The sequence below is a fragment of the Microcaecilia unicolor genome, chromosome 12 (assembly GCF_901765095.1).
Source record: "Microcaecilia unicolor chromosome 12, aMicUni1.1, whole genome shotgun sequence".
In the NCBI taxonomy this organism is placed as follows: Eukaryota; Metazoa; Chordata; class Amphibia; order Gymnophiona; family Siphonopidae; genus Microcaecilia; species Microcaecilia unicolor.
The window spans coordinates 586250-604553 of NC_044042.1; the positions used below are offsets into that span (position 1 = coordinate 586250).

The 18304-nt window shown below is 40.7% G+C and overlaps 1 protein-coding gene across 2 annotated transcripts in view; it reads right to left on the reverse strand.

Moving 5' to 3' along the window:
• Positions 1-18304, reverse strand: part of AHCYL1 (adenosylhomocysteinase like 1) — a 96669-nt gene that overhangs the window by 64616 nt on the left and 13749 nt on the right. The window contains exons 2-3 of one of the 2 annotated variants that reach the window (XM_030221265.1): positions 4090-4198; positions 3863-4006 (exon numbers count right to left, since the gene is read on the reverse strand). In XM_030221265.1, the coding sequence (XP_030077125.1) occupies positions 3863-4006; positions 4090-4198 (253 nt within the window). Of the gene's footprint in view, positions 1-3862; positions 4007-4089; positions 4202-18304 lie in introns of both variants that reach the window. The other variant, XM_030221264.1, reaches the window with a different exon arrangement.

An 18304-nucleotide genomic window follows, 5' to 3' on the forward strand; every position in this document is an offset into this window, starting at 1 on the left:
GGTCAGGTATACACATAGAGTAGCACATATGAGTTTAAATTGTTGGGCAGACTAGATGGACCGTGCAGGTCTTTTTTTGCTGTCATCTACTATGTTACCTCCTAGCAGGTGTATTATGAGGACAACAGGATACAAATTCTCACATAGTTGCCTTCCTCCTCTAGGTGTTGTATTTATTGTACTGTACTTCATTGGTCCCGTGTGGCCAGGGGTGTGCTGGTAAATTTTTAACAGGCTCTTTCTCCGGACGTAGCCAGCTCTGCAGTTGGAAGGGCCAGGGGTGGCTGGGGGGGGGGGGGGGGGGGGAGCAACACTTGCCTCTCTCTCCTCCCTCCCTTCATGCGGGCACGCTAGGCATACTTTTGCTGGCAGCCACTAAATGGACTGCCACCACTCCCAACGTCTTGCTGTGAGCAGCCTGCTGGAACTTCTCTCACATGCTCGAGAAGTCCCAGCCTGCTGTCCAGAGCTGGAAACAAGGAGCGGGGAGCAGCAGTAGTCTATTTACTTGGCTGACAGGGCTCAGCATCCCCACCAGCAAAGTAAAAGATAAGTCCTCTCGTTTTACCGCCTTCCCATCTCTGGAAAAGGTTCGTTTGTGAATTTATACCTTTCAAATATTTGAACGTCTGTATCATATCACCCCTATTTCTCCTCTCCTCCAGGGTATACATGTTCAGGTGCGCAAGTCTCTCCTCATACGTCTTGTAACACAAATCCCATACCATTTTCGTAGCTTTTCTTTGCATCGCTTCAATTCTTTTTACATCCTTAGCAAGATACGGCCTCCAAAACTGAACACAATACTCCAGGTGTGGCCTCACCAATGACTTGTACAGGGGCATCCACACCTCTTTTCTTCTGCTGGTCACACCTCTCTCTATACTTCGCTTTTTCCGAGAACAGCAAGACATCCTATTTTCACATGTGGGAACCCTAGCTATCAAGCTGACCGAAGCAAAAAGGGGGAACAAACAAGGCCTGAAACAGGCAAAGTCCTGGAACATTTTTTGGGGGATCAGCCTGAAACAAAACCAAAAAGGACCCAGGAGGGTGAAGTTGAATTCTATGCCCCAAATAAATTCTACAGGACTGACCAAATTGGCTGTGGATCAGGAATTTTGTTTAATGCAGTAGTGAGATGTGAATGTGTGGACAGAAGACTGTCACTGCCTTGCAGTTCTCCTTAATGGAGGCAGATCTTAAGTGGGCTACTGATGCAGCCATGGCTCTGACATTATGAGACGTGATATGACCCACTAGAGTCAGCCCAGCCTGGCTGTAAGTGAAGGAGATGCAGTCTGCTAGTCAATTGGATGACTGCCCCCATCCTGTTAAGGGTCAAAGAAACAAAACCTGGGTGGACTGTCTGTGGGCTTTAATCCACTCCAGACAGAAGACCAAGGCTCAAGTCCAAAGTATGAAGTGCACTTTCACCAGGACGGGCATAGGGTTTTAGGAAGATTGTTGACAAAACGATGACTGGTTAAAATGGAACTTTGACACTACCTTAGGAAGCATGTGGAGAACTACTCTGTTGTGATGAAATCTAGTTTAAGGTGGATCAGCTACTAGAGCTCGGAGCTCACTGACCCTGAGGGCTGAAGTGACTGCTAACAAGAATAAAGACTTCCAGGTCAAAAACGTCAAAGTATCAAGTGGCACAAATGTAACTTTCATCAGCTGGGTAAGAATAACACTGAGATCCCATGACATCATGGGAGGCTTGACCAGGGGCATGAGTAATAAGCCTCTCATGAAGTGGACAACCAGAGGCTATACAGAGATGGCATACTTTCCACATGCTGATAGTAAGCACCAACTGCATGAGGTGAACCCTAACAGAGTTGGTTTTGAGTCCAGATTCCGATTACTGTAGAAGCTACTCAAGCAGGTTTTGTATAGGACAGGAAAAGGAATCCAAGGACTTGTCCTTACACCAGCCAGCAAACTTCTTGTATTTGAAGCTATATGACCTCTTAGTGGAATCTTTACTGGAAGCAAATAAGACACGGGTGATGTAGAAATTAGGCCTTACCTGCTAATTTGCTTTCCTTTAATCCCTCCGGACCGGCCCAGTATTTTCTCAGTCTCCAACCTGCTGGAAGGCGAGCACAACCCATCAGTCCAATCCTGGACCGGTCCGGAGGGATGCTAAGGAAACTACTACTACTACTTAACACTTCTAAAGCGCTACTAGGGTTACGCAGCCCTCCTGGAGTTGAAAAGAATCAGCTTCTAATTAGAGGCCGACTGAAACCAAACTGCAGTCTAACTTAGTTGCTCGGCCCCACCCTCCTCCATTGCCGAAACCAGCCCCACCCACAAACTCCCTCGCCCCTGTGACCAGATAGAGCCCCTCCCCCCAACCTACCTTAAACCCTGGTAGTCTAGTGGCCTAACCGAGGCAGAAGCAATCCCCAGTCACTCCTGTCCCTGCTGTTAATATGGCTGCCAAGTCCTTCAGCAGCAGAAGAAAGCAGTGGGAGAAATTCAATCAGGTCACTTGATCCTGGTAACTATTTACATTTAGGGTCTGATAGGAGCACAAATCCTATGAATAAGAGTTATGTCCAAAAATTTGCCCTTTAATCAAGACTCCCCCCCCCCCAAACCAAGACTCAAAATCAAGATCCCCCACAAGAGGACTACCTGATCCTCCTCCACCCCCACCCCCAAGACCATCCCTAGACTGCCAGGACTTACCCAAGGGTAATCCATAATGGGCTAGTAGGCCTGGACAAGAATGCTCCTCCTTCCGCTCTTGCCTGGTCCGACTCAAATGGCAGCTGATCTCTAGTGGTTTTTGGGTGGCAGTCTTGATTATTGGGGAGGGTCTTAGTGGGGGGGGCGGTTATGATCGCGGGAACACAGATTGGGGGGGAACTGGTTGGAGATGCCATGGCAAAAGCAATGGTTCAATGCAAATACGCTATCGGACTGCCAGTAGCTCTGCAGCACCTACCACCTCCTCTTTGGATGGCAGAATCTGCAGCAGCGTTACAGGCACTCCTCTGCTTTGTACCAGTCATGCCCACGCACTGCCTATTTAGGCATTAAGCAGCTAGCACAGGATATTTACCACACTGGTTGTTTTAACATATGTTAAAATGCTAATGCAGGTGTAACTACGTGTTAAACATTAGTGCACATCCGCTCTATCTGCTTAATGCTGTTTCGTAAACATATGCCAATGTTACTTGGATGCAGTGGCATAGCCGTGGGGGAGGGGAGGACGTCTTGGGGCCCTGCCCCCCCCAACCAATTTGGGTTCAGGTCCACAAAGTCTGATGGATTGGCTGGTGGAGGTCCCCAAGCCCCGCCAGTAGAAGCTTTCCTGCGGCGATATTCGCTGCCGCTGCATTGCCTGCCTTGCTTCCCCCTCCCTCACGTACATGCTTGGTTTTAATGAAAACGAGCACACGAGAGCTTTGTGCATGCTCAATGTCACTAAAACCAAGCATGCGTGCTGAGATGGGAAAGCAGGGCAGGCAGCATGGTGCCAAGTATCGCCATAGGAAGGCTTCTGCTAGCAGGGCTTGGAAACCTTCGCCAGCCCAGGTATTTGAGGTTGCAGAGGGCAAGGCAAAATGTGCCCCCCCCCCCCAAAAAAAAAAAATCAAGGTCTGGCTACACCTCTGCTTGGATGAGGAGGAGGAAGACCATCAAAGGATAGGGCCCGTTGGACACAGAAGAAGAGGAAGAAGAGGATCCTCCAAGGTTAGGGCTGTGTGATGAAACGCAGGACGATGTTCCAAGGACAAAGGTCACTAGATAGAAAGGAAAATGACGCTATGAGGGCCATGCTGCTGGATGGAGAAAAGGAAGAGCAGGCTGTCATTTCAGGTCAGTAGTACGTTACCTTGCTGAGCAATTTCAATTTCTCTGCGTCCAAATTCTGCCTGCTTGATATTCTTCACACAAAAATCACCAAGTCCCTTGGAGTTAGTTTGTGGTTTCTCTCTGGGAGAGACTTCATCATCAGAACTGTCTGTGTAGGATGCAGCTGAAACATAAAGACAAGTCGGTAAGTGAGAATAAAGGTCTCCATCTACTGCTCTCAGCACTGGAATAACGCTTTATGCTTACCAGAGCCATAGCTGTCAGTAGAAGACTGTGAGATGGAACGAGAGAGAGAGCGCCGTCCAGTCTTTGTAGGGAACCTGCTGAACTCCTGCATATCCTCAGCAAACTGAATCTGCTTTAAACATACAGAAAAGCAAAGGATTATTCACATATCTCCATGACAATAAGTATTATTTATTTATTTATTTGTATCCCACCTCTTTGCAGGCTCAAAGTGGCTTACAATACATCATGAATAGTGGAAGAATGTTAGTTAATAAACATTTAGTATTGCAGAGTTTTGGTCAGCATGATGATAATAATACAGAATCATAGTGTACAGGCAAATATTAAGAGACAATTCTAAATACAGAAATATAATTCTAAATACAGAATCATAGAGTACAAGCAGATATTAAGAGACAGTTCTAAATATAGATAGGCAATTTGTACATATTCACATTGGTTGATCATTGTGATAGGCTTTATTAAAGAGGTGGGTCTTCAGTAAAGAGCGGAAGTTCGTACTTTCGTACACCAATTTCAAGCTGCGCGGTAGTGCATTCCATAGCTGCGTGCTCAGGTAGGTGAAGTTTGACGCACGCATTAGTTTGTATTTCATTCCTTTGCAGCTGGGGAAGTGCAGATCAAGGAATGTGCGGGATGATCTTTTGGCATTCCTAGGTGGTAAGTCGATCAGATCTGACATGTAAGCTGGTGCGTCTCCATGGATAATTTTATGAACTAATGAGCATACCTTGAAAGCGATACGTTCCTTAAGTGGGAGCCTGTGTAGTTTTTGTCGTAATGGCTTAGCACTTTCAAATTTTGGTTTGCCGAATATAAGTCTAGCTGTAGTGTTTTGGGCTGTTTGGAGTTTCTTGATTATTTGTTCTTTGCATCCGGCATATAGTGCGTTGCAATAGTCTAAATGTCTGAGCACCACTGATTGTACCAGGTTGCGGAAAACACTCCTTGGGAAGAAAGGTCGTATTCTTTTTAGTTTCCACATTGAGTGGAACATCTTCTTGGTTGTGTTTTTCGCATGGTTCTCTAGTGTTAGGTGTCGGTCAATGGTCACTCCCAGAATTTTTAGGGTTTCTGAGACAGGAAGGTTTAGGGTTGGTGTATTAATGGCGGTGAATTCTTTCTTGTTATGTTGGGAGGTGAGTATTAGGCATTGGGGTTTTTTCTGCGTTGAGTTTTAGCCAAAATGCGTCCGCCCAGGAATGCATGATATCAAGACTTTGGTTGATGTCTTTGGAAATTTCTTTTAGGTCTTGTTTGAATGGGATGTAGATCGTTACATCATCCGCATAAATGTATGGATTAAGGTTTTGATTTGATAGTAATTTTGCCAGGGGTATCATCATTAAATTGAATAGGGTCGGCGAGAGGGGGGATCCTTGTGGTACTCCACATTCAGGACCCATGCGGCTGAAATAGTCGAGTTAGATGTTACTTGGTATGATCTTGTGGTTAGGAATCCCTTGAACCGATTGAGGACGTTGCCTCCGATTCCAAAGTATTCAAGGATGTGTAATAAAATTCCATAGTCAACCATGTCGAAAGCGCTTGACATGTCGAATTGTAGAAGTAGTATGTTCTTACCAGATGCTATCGTTTGTTTGAATTTAGCCATGAGAGTTACTAATACTGTTTCGGTACTGTGGTTAGACCGAAATCCTGATTGGGAATCGTGAAGTATTGAGAATATTGAGAATATTGCATATTCCAGGGCTATGCGACATTAAGATTATCTTCCATCAGGAAATTGGATTTTAGTTATGTTCTGCCATTTGGCATCAGAGTTTAATTTTTATATTATTTGTAAAAAAGTTTTTAAAAAACTAGCTTTTTACTTGGACTCCAACTCCTTTAGTTTAGGTGGAAACTTTATCCCCCCCCCTCCCCCCCCCGATATTCAGCCAGCAGCAGTCAGTAAAGCATTCACCACCACAAGCTGAATTTCTCTGGATGTTCAATACCAGGGCCTAAGCCAGGCACCAGTACTGGATATCTAGCTCTCGCCCGGGTGCCGGATAACGAACTCTCTCTTTCGGATGTCACTCAAGAATAATCTTTTCAACTGGGTTTGATAAGTAATATATCTGACCAGTTCCTGCAAATGAGTGTAAAATACCTTTGCTGTTACTCTTTGTCATGCTGTGAGACTGAGCCTTCTACTTCTGTATGCCTGTGTGTGGTTCACTCTTTCCTACTGAGATTTGAAGTTCTTTTCCTTTTAATGTTCTAATTACACTTTGCAAACCGCCCTGATTTGCTTGCAATATGTAGAAGTATATAAGCAATAAATGATAGTATTCAGAAACAGTCTGATGGATTGGCTGGTGGAGGTCCCCAAGCCCCGCCAGTAGAAGCTTTCCTGCGGCGATATTCGCTGCCGCTGCATTGCCTGCCTTGCTTCCCCCTCCCTCACGTACATGCTTGGTTTTAATGAAACGAGCACACGAGAGCTTTGTGCATGCTCAATGTCACTAATTGATTTCACCTCCCTTCCTTTCCCCTTCTTCCCTGTCCCTCTTTCTCTTCCCCCATCTTTGAAATTGTAATTTTACCCAGTTCATTGTAAACCGCTCTGAGGCTGCTTTCAGTGGCAAAAAGCGGGATATAAATATACTAAAATAAATATAGCATCCTTGGTCACATTTTTTATACTGGGTGATGTATACCACATTGGAAGATAAGCATGTGAAGGATTCCTTTATGTTGAATGTTTTTCCTTTGTGAATGACTGTGGGGTCCTGTGAGATGTTTTTGGCATAGTTTGCAGTTGGATATATTGCAAGGATGTGTGCCATTCTCTTCTTTTTGAGTCTGTGTTGGGAGCTTACTTCTAATTAGGACTAGGGGACATGAGATGAAGCTACAAAGTAGTAAATTTAATATGAATTGGAGAAAATGTTTCTTCACTCAACGTGTTATTAAAAACTCTAGAATTCATTGCCAGAGAATGTGGTAAAGGCGGTTAGCTTAGCGGGATTTTAAAAAATTCTGAACGGCTTCCTAAAGGAAAAGTCCATAGACCATTATTAAACTGACTTGAGGAAAATCCACTGCTTGATTCTGGGATAAACAGCATAAAATCCTTTGTACTCTTTTGGGATCTTGCCAGGTATTTGTGACCTGGATTGGCCACTATTGGAAACAGGATGCTAGGCTTGATGGACCTTTGGTCTCTCCCAGTGTGGCAATACTTATGTAAGAAGTATTTCCTCAGGTTACTTTCTGAGTCTATCCCCTTTCACCTTCATCCTATGCCCCCTTGTTCCAGAGCTTCCTTTCAATTGAGACTCACCTCCTGCCATTTATGCCATGTAGGTATTTAAATGTCTCCATCATATCTCCCCTCTCCCGACTTTCTTCTAAAGTATACATATTGAGATCTTTATCCCCACTGGCTTTATGATGAAGATCACTGACCATTTCAGTAGCTGCCCTCTGGACCATCTCCATTCTGTTTATATCTTTTTGAAGATGTGGTCTCCAGAATTGTACACAATTTCTAAACAAAGTCTTATACAGGGGCATCTTAATTGTTTATCATTTACTGAGCTTGTTATACCACCCATGTTGCAGGCAAATCAGAGTGGTTTACAAATAGAAATAGCCAATAAATTCAAAGCAAGAAACTGGACAAGGAATGCCAATTTATGGATAGGAAAGACCTAACTACCCAAGTATTGAACACTCAATCATAGTAAAAAAAAAAAAAAAAAGGCCAAACATTATCACAACAAAAACTTGGTTAAAAAAAAAACATAAAACATAATAAAAACTGATACCCTAATCTTCTACTGCAGAACCAGTCCAAATCAAACCGCAAAAGCTTGTTGAAAGAGGTGAGTTATCAATAGAGCATGGAAAGTGCTGTCAGATAGTTCAAGACGGTGATATTGTGGCATTCCATAAAACCAGTGCAGTGAAAAAGAAGGCGCTGGATCTAGTGGATTCCCACCTGGTCTTTGTGGGATGTGGGAGTACCAAATCTGTTGTCATGCAATGAATGAAGAGTACGGGAGCGCGTATAGGGAATGACCAGGGAGGCAAGATAGGTAGGAACACCATTATAAAAAACCTTGTGAGTTAAAGTTAAGATTTTTAATTTGATTCTGAACTTGATAGATAACCAGTGGTGATATATGTTTAAATTATGGGCAGTGAGAGGTTTTGTGGTATATCTTCTGACGGAGAAGTGGTGATATATGCTTAAAACTAGACACACCACAAAGTATCCGGGCAGCTGTGTTCTGTAGTATTTGTAATCTCTTGTTTTTCAGATCCCTGAATAGAAAATGTTGCAATAGTCATATCTCGAATGTAGAAAAGCACAGCATAAAGAACAGAGTGCTTCAAAATCTAATAGATTACAGATTGACCGCAGCTTACATAGAAAGAAAAAACCTATTTTTAACAACCTGAGAGATCTGAGGTGCAAAAGATAAAGCAGAATCCAAAATGATACCAAGATACCAAAAGGATTAAACAGTTCTTACCAAACAGACAGGAAGTAATAGTGGGCAGAGAGAAAGGCTCAGTTACCCAGCAGACTACTGTTTTTTCCGTATTAAGAACAAGGTGGTGTTCTTTCAGCCATACTGCCACATGTTCTAGGCAGTTTTGAAGGGGTAGTAAATTAACCAAACCAAGTTTCATGTAATACACTAATAGAAAGTCATCAGCATAGGAATATGCACTAATCCCATAGACTCATGAGAGATAAAGGGCTGATAAACAGGTTGAAAAGGTTGGAGAGAATATCGATCTTTGGGGAACACCAAATAACGGTGAAAGTGCAGAAACTGAAGAGGGTGATGGAGGCCATCGCCTGTCCCTTCCCATTTACAACTAGTTCAAAAGACTGGGATCTAGTAAATTTATTTATGGTTCATTTATATCCCACATTTTCCCACACACGCAGGCACTATGTGAGCATATGACCCCATTGCTATAGAAAGCTCATTGGTTCCCACTTTCACACAGGATTAGTTTCAAGATTTTGACTCTAGTCCACAAAAATTCACCATTCTGGTTTCCCACTATTTTTCTCTATAGACTACTTGATCTGTATCAACCTGCTTGAACGCTAAGATCAACCCCATTGACAGTTAAACACAGAATTAATTATAAACTCCTTCAGCATTACAGGGCTGACATATAATGCCTTTTCCCCATAGTTACGATTAGAACATTCCCTGGAGAAATTAAAATCACACCTCAAAACCTCTTTTTTCAAGGATGTGCTTGGTTTATAGTTTATTCAATGTTCTATACCGTTAGGTTTACAGCGGTTTACAATACAATAAAAACAAAATTAAGCAGAAAAGAACTCCAATAACAGAAAAGTAGTACAAGAATAAAGTAAAAACAAACAAATTTTAAAAAGTCTGAGGCAGATTCCTTGGCCCCATCCCCACTAACTCTTCAGAAGATCCACATTAAAAGCCAGATGAAAAAATGTGCCTTTCAACAAACATTTAAACAAAGCGATAAAGACTGTACTTCCCGCAAAAAAAAGGGGGAAGAGATTTCCACTAGAAAGGTGCCAAATAAAAAAATGTCCCCTTTCTAGTAGACATCATGCCTGTCTCCTTAACCAGAGGGACAGTTAATAGCATATCCTTAGACCTCAAAGGTTTAGCTGGTACGTATTCATGAACTAAACTTGATAAGGGTGAAAGGGCTTTTTCATAAAAAGCTTGATGAGTTAAAACCAACAATTTAAACCGAATACGATAAAACAAAGGCAACCAACGATAATGTACAAATACAGGCGTAATATGATCAAACTGAACCGCTTTACCCAGAATCCTCAGAGCAGCGTGTTGAAACTTCTTGATGTTGTCAGTAGAAATTCCAGCTACAATATTATTAGCATAATCAAACTATGACATAAAAAGCGAGTGAATCAACACCTGAAATGCCTTCTCATCAACAAAACCTCTCACTGCCCATAACTTACGAAGTACTAAAAAACCCTACCAAACCAATGAGTCAACATAGATTGTAAAACTAAGCTGAAAATCAATAATAACCTCTAAAAGAGTCCACAATAGTAAATATATAGGCAGCTCCACATCTGTTAATTTTATAGACACATCAGGATGAACTGCCCAGTCACCCAACAAACAAGTGTTTTATCCACATTGATAACCATGCCACCAGAAGTTAACCGGGCTGTCACAGCTGAAAGACAATCCTCATATTACCCAGATCAACCAAGTTCTTATTTACCTTGGCCACTAACAAAAATTCCCCTATCTAGCTATCACATTCTTACTATGCCTCAAGCCATATACGTATGAGGAGAGGGGTTAGAGGTCCACAGGATCTTTCTCTTCTGATGAATTATAATCTCTCATTTATTTTTCACCGCTTTCTCCTATTATTTCTTTTAACCCTATTATGTATCACTTAAGCCACCCAGAAGACTCCCCAACAGGGTAGGGTAAAAAGAAAATGAATAAGCCTGAAAACCTGGATATAGTGGGCTATATGTTTTAATAAACAATAATATTTAGTGTCTAGAGAACACTTTCCTTTGTAAAATACTAGTGTAACAGGGGAAATGTGTACCTATGACATACCATCTGTTTGAACAGAGAACCTGTCTGAACTGAGAAACAGCACTTTCTAAGTCATGGGACCTTAATTACCGAATGCACTTCCAAATTATATACAAATTAGATCATAGTTTATCCTTTCGAAAACAAATTAACATTTAAGAAAGGATTTACCAACATTTAAGTTGAATTGGACCTCATAAGACTCCTGGTATCTGATGTGTGAGATTAAAACTACCTGGAAACTACTGGGTTACAATTTTATTGTTCAGTTTTGTTAGTTTTATGTTAAAGAACTGGCTTATTTTAATTGTATTAATGTTTTAAATTACTGATTAGATTGTGTATGTATATTTTGTATGCACACATTTACAGAATAGTGCTTAGATATAATTCTGGCATTTACACCTATGTCCACACAAATGCACATATATGCTATTATTCTAACCATTTAGGTGCATAATGTAGATGTAAATGTTAGAGTCTACTTTACAGGATTAAGTCCCTCCCCTCCATAGGCAAAAGAAATTTATGTGCATAAGGAAAAATAATCTTGTGTTCTTATATATTTTTTTTATAAGTGGCAATATCTATTTATTTGGATTTAATTCACACCTGTTAATTAGTAGCTCAATGCGAGTTACATCAAGATACAGTAGTACTTCCGTCTCTAATTTTGTACTTAAGACAATATAGGGTTAAGGGGTCCTTTTACTTGCCTGCGGCAAAAAAGGGGGCCTGCGCTGGAATCAGTGTGTGTTGTTGACGTGCTGAGGCCCCTTTACTGCAGTGGGTAAAAGGCTGTTTTATATTTTTTTAAGAAATAGCCATGCAGCAAGTGAACCACTTGCCACACAGCCATTTGGGGGGTGGGGGGGGGGGGGAGAGCACTTAGCACCACCCACTGAGTTGGTGGTAAGGCTCCTGTGGTAACCAGGCAGTGTTACCGCCGGCTAAATACCATTGCTACAAAAATGAAATGTCGCGTGCTGGGTGTGGGAACTACCGCTAGGCTGCTGCGGTAGCACGGCGGTACTTCTGATTTAGCAAGCGTTAAGCCCATGTACTGGAATTTGAACCCTGGCTTCCCGATTGTCAGCCCAGTACTCTATCCACTAAGTCACTCCTCCAGTCCAGACTGCAGTTCCAGAGCTCTCATTAAATGAAAACAAGTTTAACGGAAGGGCTACGGAAGAGTCTGCTACAAAATCAGGAGATTTGGCTGATGTCTCAATGTCAAGATTTCTTGCTAGTAAGTTGCATAACAATTTCTCTTATTCCAAAGGCTATAGTGTCTGTGGTAGCCAAAAGAGTACTTCACTTTTAATATTGGCCTGCAAATGTGTTTCTCAAACAATCTACTTTGAAGTGAACATTTTGTTTGGATTTCAACCATAAAAATAATCACAAATATGTTGGATGACAAAACAGACTCCTTTTCTTAGGACTCGGTCCAGACCAAACAGTTTCTTTTGTTCTCCATGAGCAAGAGTTTGCAGGCAACATTTTTGCTTCTGCAGAAGGGCCCAAGGAGGTTGGCTCATTATCTGGACTGAAGGCAATGGGTGGAGCTTGCCACCATACTGGTCGGGACAAAACAATAGCAAACTTGTGAGGTTTAAACTATTTTATTAAACCTCCCAGGTTTTGCATTCTTTCTGTTAGGAGGGGATTGGGGGTGTAAAGGGGTTATATTTCAAAATGTATTTGACAGTGCTCCAGCGCTTGCTTTGTTGTTATTTGCAATGCTGTTTGTGGATTTCAGTGCTGTACTACACACTTTTATTTTTGCTTATATGACAATAAAGGTATTTCTATATGAAAACAATAGCAAATGCTTATGACGTGTGAGGTTTTTATTTAAATTTGACAACCTTCTATTTATTTGAAAGCTTCCCATATGTAGATATATATCATGAAATAAAATTGAAAACCAGTAAAACAGCATTAAAATTATTGTAGCTGGTAGAAATAGAAGTAATAAATACACTGTATTCTGTGCTACACTGTTCTATACAATAGAGTAATACATGGCCAAATCTCAGTGAGGATATCCTGTTTCCTCATGGGTTCATCTTAACTGTTGTAATCTGTCTTGGGAAGACTGGTGTTATAAAGATAGAATATACTGTAATTAAATGGAAGTAAAATTAAACTCTCCTTTCATTGGGAAACACAGAAACACACCTTCACCCCGTCATATTTTGTAGAAATTTACATTTTCAATAAACAAATGGATTTTTCTGTTTTGGAACATGTTTCAGGGACAAGTGGTTTTGTAAGTCAAAATAATACAAATAAATATTTAGTTTCATATGCAGATTTCTCATGTGTTGAAATATAATTAAATAGGCTATAATGCTGTTCATCGGTTTTCTCATATTTTGTTCTTATGATGACTTATACTTTGCCAAAACTGAAAACTCTTCTCTCTTCTTTCTGGATGATATTTATTTATTTATTGCATTTGTATCCCACATTTTTCCCAACTATTTGCAGGCGCAAAGTGGCTTACATAATGTTGTTAACAATGTCATTACAAGATATTAGATCCAGTTAGTATTGTGCAGAGATTGAGTAGGGAAGAGAGAGGAAGGGAGAGAGTGATCGGGAGTTATGTAGTTGGATTTTCATCACTGATTGGGTTGGTGAGGTGAATTGGTGAGTTGTCAGTTATCGGTTTTCATTGTAGGCTTTGTTGAAGAAGTACGTCTTCAGAGTTTTGCAAAAGATAGTTATATCGTTGATTGTTTTCAGGTCTGTAGGTAGTGCATTCCATAACTGCGTGCTCATGTAGGAGAAGGAAGTGGCATGCATCAGCTTGTATTTCAGTCCTTTACAGCTGGGGAAGTGCAGGTTGAGAAATTTGCAGGATGATCTTGTGGCGTTTCTGGAAGGTAGGCAACGAGGTTATACGTGTATATTGGGGCGTCTGCATGAATGATTTTGAGAACAATCATGCAGATTTTGAACGCAATTCGTTCCTTAAGTGGTAGCCAGTGAAGTTTCTTTCTTAGGGGTTTTGCACTTTCATATTTAGCTTTTCCAAATATGAATCTGGCGGCAGTATTCTGGGCCATTTGGAGTTTTTTGATAGTCTGTTCTTTACAGCCAGCGTACAGTGCGTTGCAGTAATCCAGATGACTTACTACCATTGACTGTACCAGGGTATGGAAGATGTGTCTCGGGAAGAATGGTTTAACTCTTTTGAGTTTCCACATGGAGTAGAACATCTTTTTCGTCGTATTTTTCACATGGGTATCAAGGGTGAGGTTTCGAGCTATGGTGACTCCAAGAATTTTCAAGTTTTGAGAGACAGGAAGAGAACAGTATGGTGTGATTATGGTGGAGAAGTTTTTTGTATTATGTTGCGAGGTGAGTAATATCATCATGGGAGCAAGTCAATGGATAAGTCTAAACATTTAACAATGTTGAGGTTACCATATATGCCCAACTGGGCATTTAAAATTCTGTCCTTTAATGATGCCACATGTTTGGAAATCGTAGCCATAAGTATAGACAGTTATCCAAACATTATCACATGCACACACCAGAACAGGCATCTATACACACAGTGTAACAGTAAGGAACTTCAACAGAGTACATCCAAAATTTATTTTTATTTCCTCTTTTTAATCTTCCAAAATTCCTGACAGCACATGTACAGAACAAATAAAAACAGTTTATACCTAATTGTTCAACCACACTTAGGTTTTGCCTTTGGGTTTAAAGAGCAAAACCATGAGCGTGTAAGGTCTGAACAAACAAACTGAAACCATCGAAGTTTTAAGCAAATGCCCCAAATAAGTAATATTTGGTAGCAATAATAAAACAGTAATGGAATATTCACATAGCAGGCACCTGGGATCTTGCCAGGTATTTGTGACCCTGGGATTAGCCACTGTTGGAAACATGATGGACCTTTGGTCTTTCCCAGTATGGCAATACTTATGTACTTATGTAACAGATTTATTTTCCAGTGAAAAATAAATAACTTTGTATGAACTTGGCGGCTAATAGTGTGCTGCTTGCTTTTATATCCACACAGTACACAAGGAGAGGCTGACCACAGACTAAACCAACTCGGGAGATGATGATGATGAAAAACCTTTATTAGTTGCTCAAGGGCCCCGACAGGGATCTCTTGAGCAACTAATAAAGGTTTTTCATCATCATCACCTCCCGAGTTGGTTTAATCTGTGGTCAGCCTCTACTCCTTGTGTACTGTGTGGACTCATCGTGGAGCTTTTTTCCTGTTTTGCTGTTCCTGTATTTATATCCAAACAGACTTTAAGTAGAAACAAATATATACACAACAGAACTGGTACATTTAGACTGACTCTGAACTTCTGCACGAGGTTGGCTCGTCCCTCATTATTCAATACCTCTCTTTTAAACAGTACTAATAAAAAATATCAAGTGCATTTTTACAATATATCACTGCAATATATCACACAATATATCACTACAATATATCACAAAAGGAACATGTTCCCACATACCATCTTTCTCCTTTGATCTAGGCACAGGAAAAAAAAAAAAAAGATTTTAAATGCTCCCAGATTTCAACCTAATTAAGGTTCAAAACAACATCTCTTCCTAGTTAAAAATAAAAACTGTGAATGTTGAGCATCTGATTTTCAGAGCATGATGTCTGTTTTTGGTGGGCCTTTACTAAGTGAAAAATCTCAGCACCAACACAACGCATGCTAGGTTGTCCCTATAACCAGCCCCTTGAAATGACACAATGAATGATTTAGAAAGGTTATTCAGTTGTGATCCTTCCTCTATGTACATCTGTATGTTAAGCAAGCCGGCATGTTTCTAACTATAATGGAGATAAAACTACAATGAGCAATGACAATGTGGATACAGCAGCTAATAAGGCAATAAGGCAGTTCCAATGGGTGGGTCGGCTTCAACCTTCTGATGTCATGCCAGCTCCTGTCTTAGTAAACCTTCCTTCCACTGCTCCAAGCAGTAGTCTTCACAGAAAGAAGCAAATTTAAGGAAAAGCTAGCGAGAAGCATATTCAGACATCCTGAGGTCCACATCCCTGGTTTGGGACATTGCAGATGTTCTCCAGGGTTGAAATTTCATGCATTTCAGAACAGTATTACATCACATGTTGTTTAACAGAGGCATTCCAGTCTTCCAACAAAGTGGGGAATGCATGCAGGGCATCCATAATTTTCAGAGATAACAGAAAAGTATTCTGTGATAATGGACACTGTATATTTAGTTATTTTAAATATTTCTAGCCTACCAATCAAATGCAGTCTAAATTAAGGGCTCCTTTTACAAAGCCAGGCTAGTGATTCTGGCACAGCAAATACAATAAATTCCATTCAATTCACTAAAACAGCATTCAAATTATTGTAGTTGGTAGAAATAGAAGTAATAAACGCTGTATTCTGTGCTCATTTTTCTACACTGAGCTTCGTCGCATTGGCTGTGCGAGAATTGCTAGCATGGCTTTGTAAAAGGAGCCCTTTTGTTTTGTTTGCAGTAAGTTATTATTGAATTTTCATGATATAGTGTAACAAAACATTGATGAAATCAGAATATCCAGTAACATGCAATTACAGGCACATACAGTCATGTGTACACATTTATACAAGAACATTTTGATTTAATAAAACAAATCATATCACAGGTAACCCAAAAAACCTGCTGGTAAAACCTGCCCAAAGTGAGACATCCAAGGGTACTGAATCACCATCAAGAGTCTGTTTCAAATAATAGCAAGATTTCTTCACAGTAAAAGATTATTAAATCAAAAATAATATACTGATGTAACATTTTTGAGTATGACCATATGATATTGCAAATTGGAAGATAAACATTTGTTTAAAAATTATAATCAAATTTTATTCAAAATTACAACTTAGAAATTATAATGGATAGTTTTTAATGGAAGGGTTCCATATTTCCTCAAAGTTGAGGATGTTTTCTTTCAACAAATATATCAGGGTTTCCAGTTTAACCGTATCCCATACTTTGGACAATTTATATTAAAACAGCTATGATTAGGAAAATTGATACTATTCTCCACTTTATTTTCCAAATCAAACTGTATTGATCCAAAAAGATATTGAAAAAAGTATTGGTTCTTCCTTTCCCTTTTATCAGTACTTTCAATTGAGGAATTTTCTCTCTCTAAAATCAAATAAACACAACATATTAAGATCTGCAACTAATTGGTAAACAAAACATTTTGGGAAGTTACACCAAAATTACTACTACTTATTTCTATAGCGCTACTAGACATACGCAGCGCTGTACACTTGAACATGAAGAGACAGTCCCTGCTCGACAGAGCTTACAATCTAATTAGGACAAACAGGACAAATAAGAGATAAGGGAATATTAAAGTTAGGATGATAAAATAAGGGTTCTGAACAAGTGAACAAGGGTTAGGAGTTAAAAGCAGCATCAAAAAGGTGGGCTTTTAGCTTAGATTTGAAGACAGCCAGAGATGGAGCTTGACGTACCAGCTCAGGAAGTCTATTCCAGGCATATGGTGCAGCAAGATAAAAGGAACAGAGTCTGGAGTTAACAGTGGAGGAGAAGGGTGCAGATAAGAGAGATTTACCCAATGAACGGAGTTCCCGGGGAGGAATGTATGGAGAGATGAGAGTGGAGAGGTACTGAGGAGCTGTAGAGTGAATGCACTTATAGGTCAACAAGAGGAGTTTGAACTGTATGCGGAAACGGATAGGAAGCCAGTGAAGTGACTTGAGGAGATATCTAAGTTATGTAAATGTTTATACAAAATTTCAACACTACTATGATGCATAACAGGAAGCAGAGAGTAGGATTGCGTGGCCAGTATTCTCAGTGGAGGAGGGTAGTTAGTGGGGTCCCGCAGGGGTCTGTGCTGGGTCCGTTGCTTTTTAATGTATTTATAAATGACCTAGAGATGGGAATAACTAGTGAGGTAATTAAATTCGCCGATGACACAAAATTATTCAGGGTCGTCAAGTCGCAGGAGGAATGTGAACGATTACAGGAGGACCTTGCGAGACTGGGAGAATGGGCGTGCAAGTGGCAGATGAAGTTCAATGTTGACAAGTGCAAAGTGATGCATGTGGGTAAGAGGAACCCGAATTATAGCTACGTCTTGCAAGGTTCCGCGTTAGGAGTTACGGATCAAGAAAGGGATCTGGGTGTCGTCGTCGATGATACGCTGAAACCTTCTGCTCAGTGTGCTGCTGCGGCTAGGAAAGCGAATAGAATGTTGGGTGTTATTAGGAAGGGTATGGAGTCCAGGTGTGCGGATGTTATAATGCCGTTGTATCGCTCCATGGTGCGACCGCACCTGGAGTATTGTGTTCAGTACTGGTCTCCGTATCTCAAAAAAGATATAGTAGAATTGGAAAAGGTACAGCGAAGGGCGACGAAAATGATAGTGGGGATGGGACGACTTTCCTATGAAGAGAGGCTGAGAAGGCTAGGGCTTTTCAGCTTGGAGAAGAGACGGCTGAGGGGAGATATGATAGAAGTGTATAAAATAATGAGTGGAATGGATCGGGTGGATGTGAAGCGACTGTTCACGCTATCCAAAAATACTAGGACTAGAGGGCATGAGTTGAAGCTACAGTGTGGTAAATTTAAAACGAATCGGAGAAAATTTTTCTTCACCCAACGTGTAA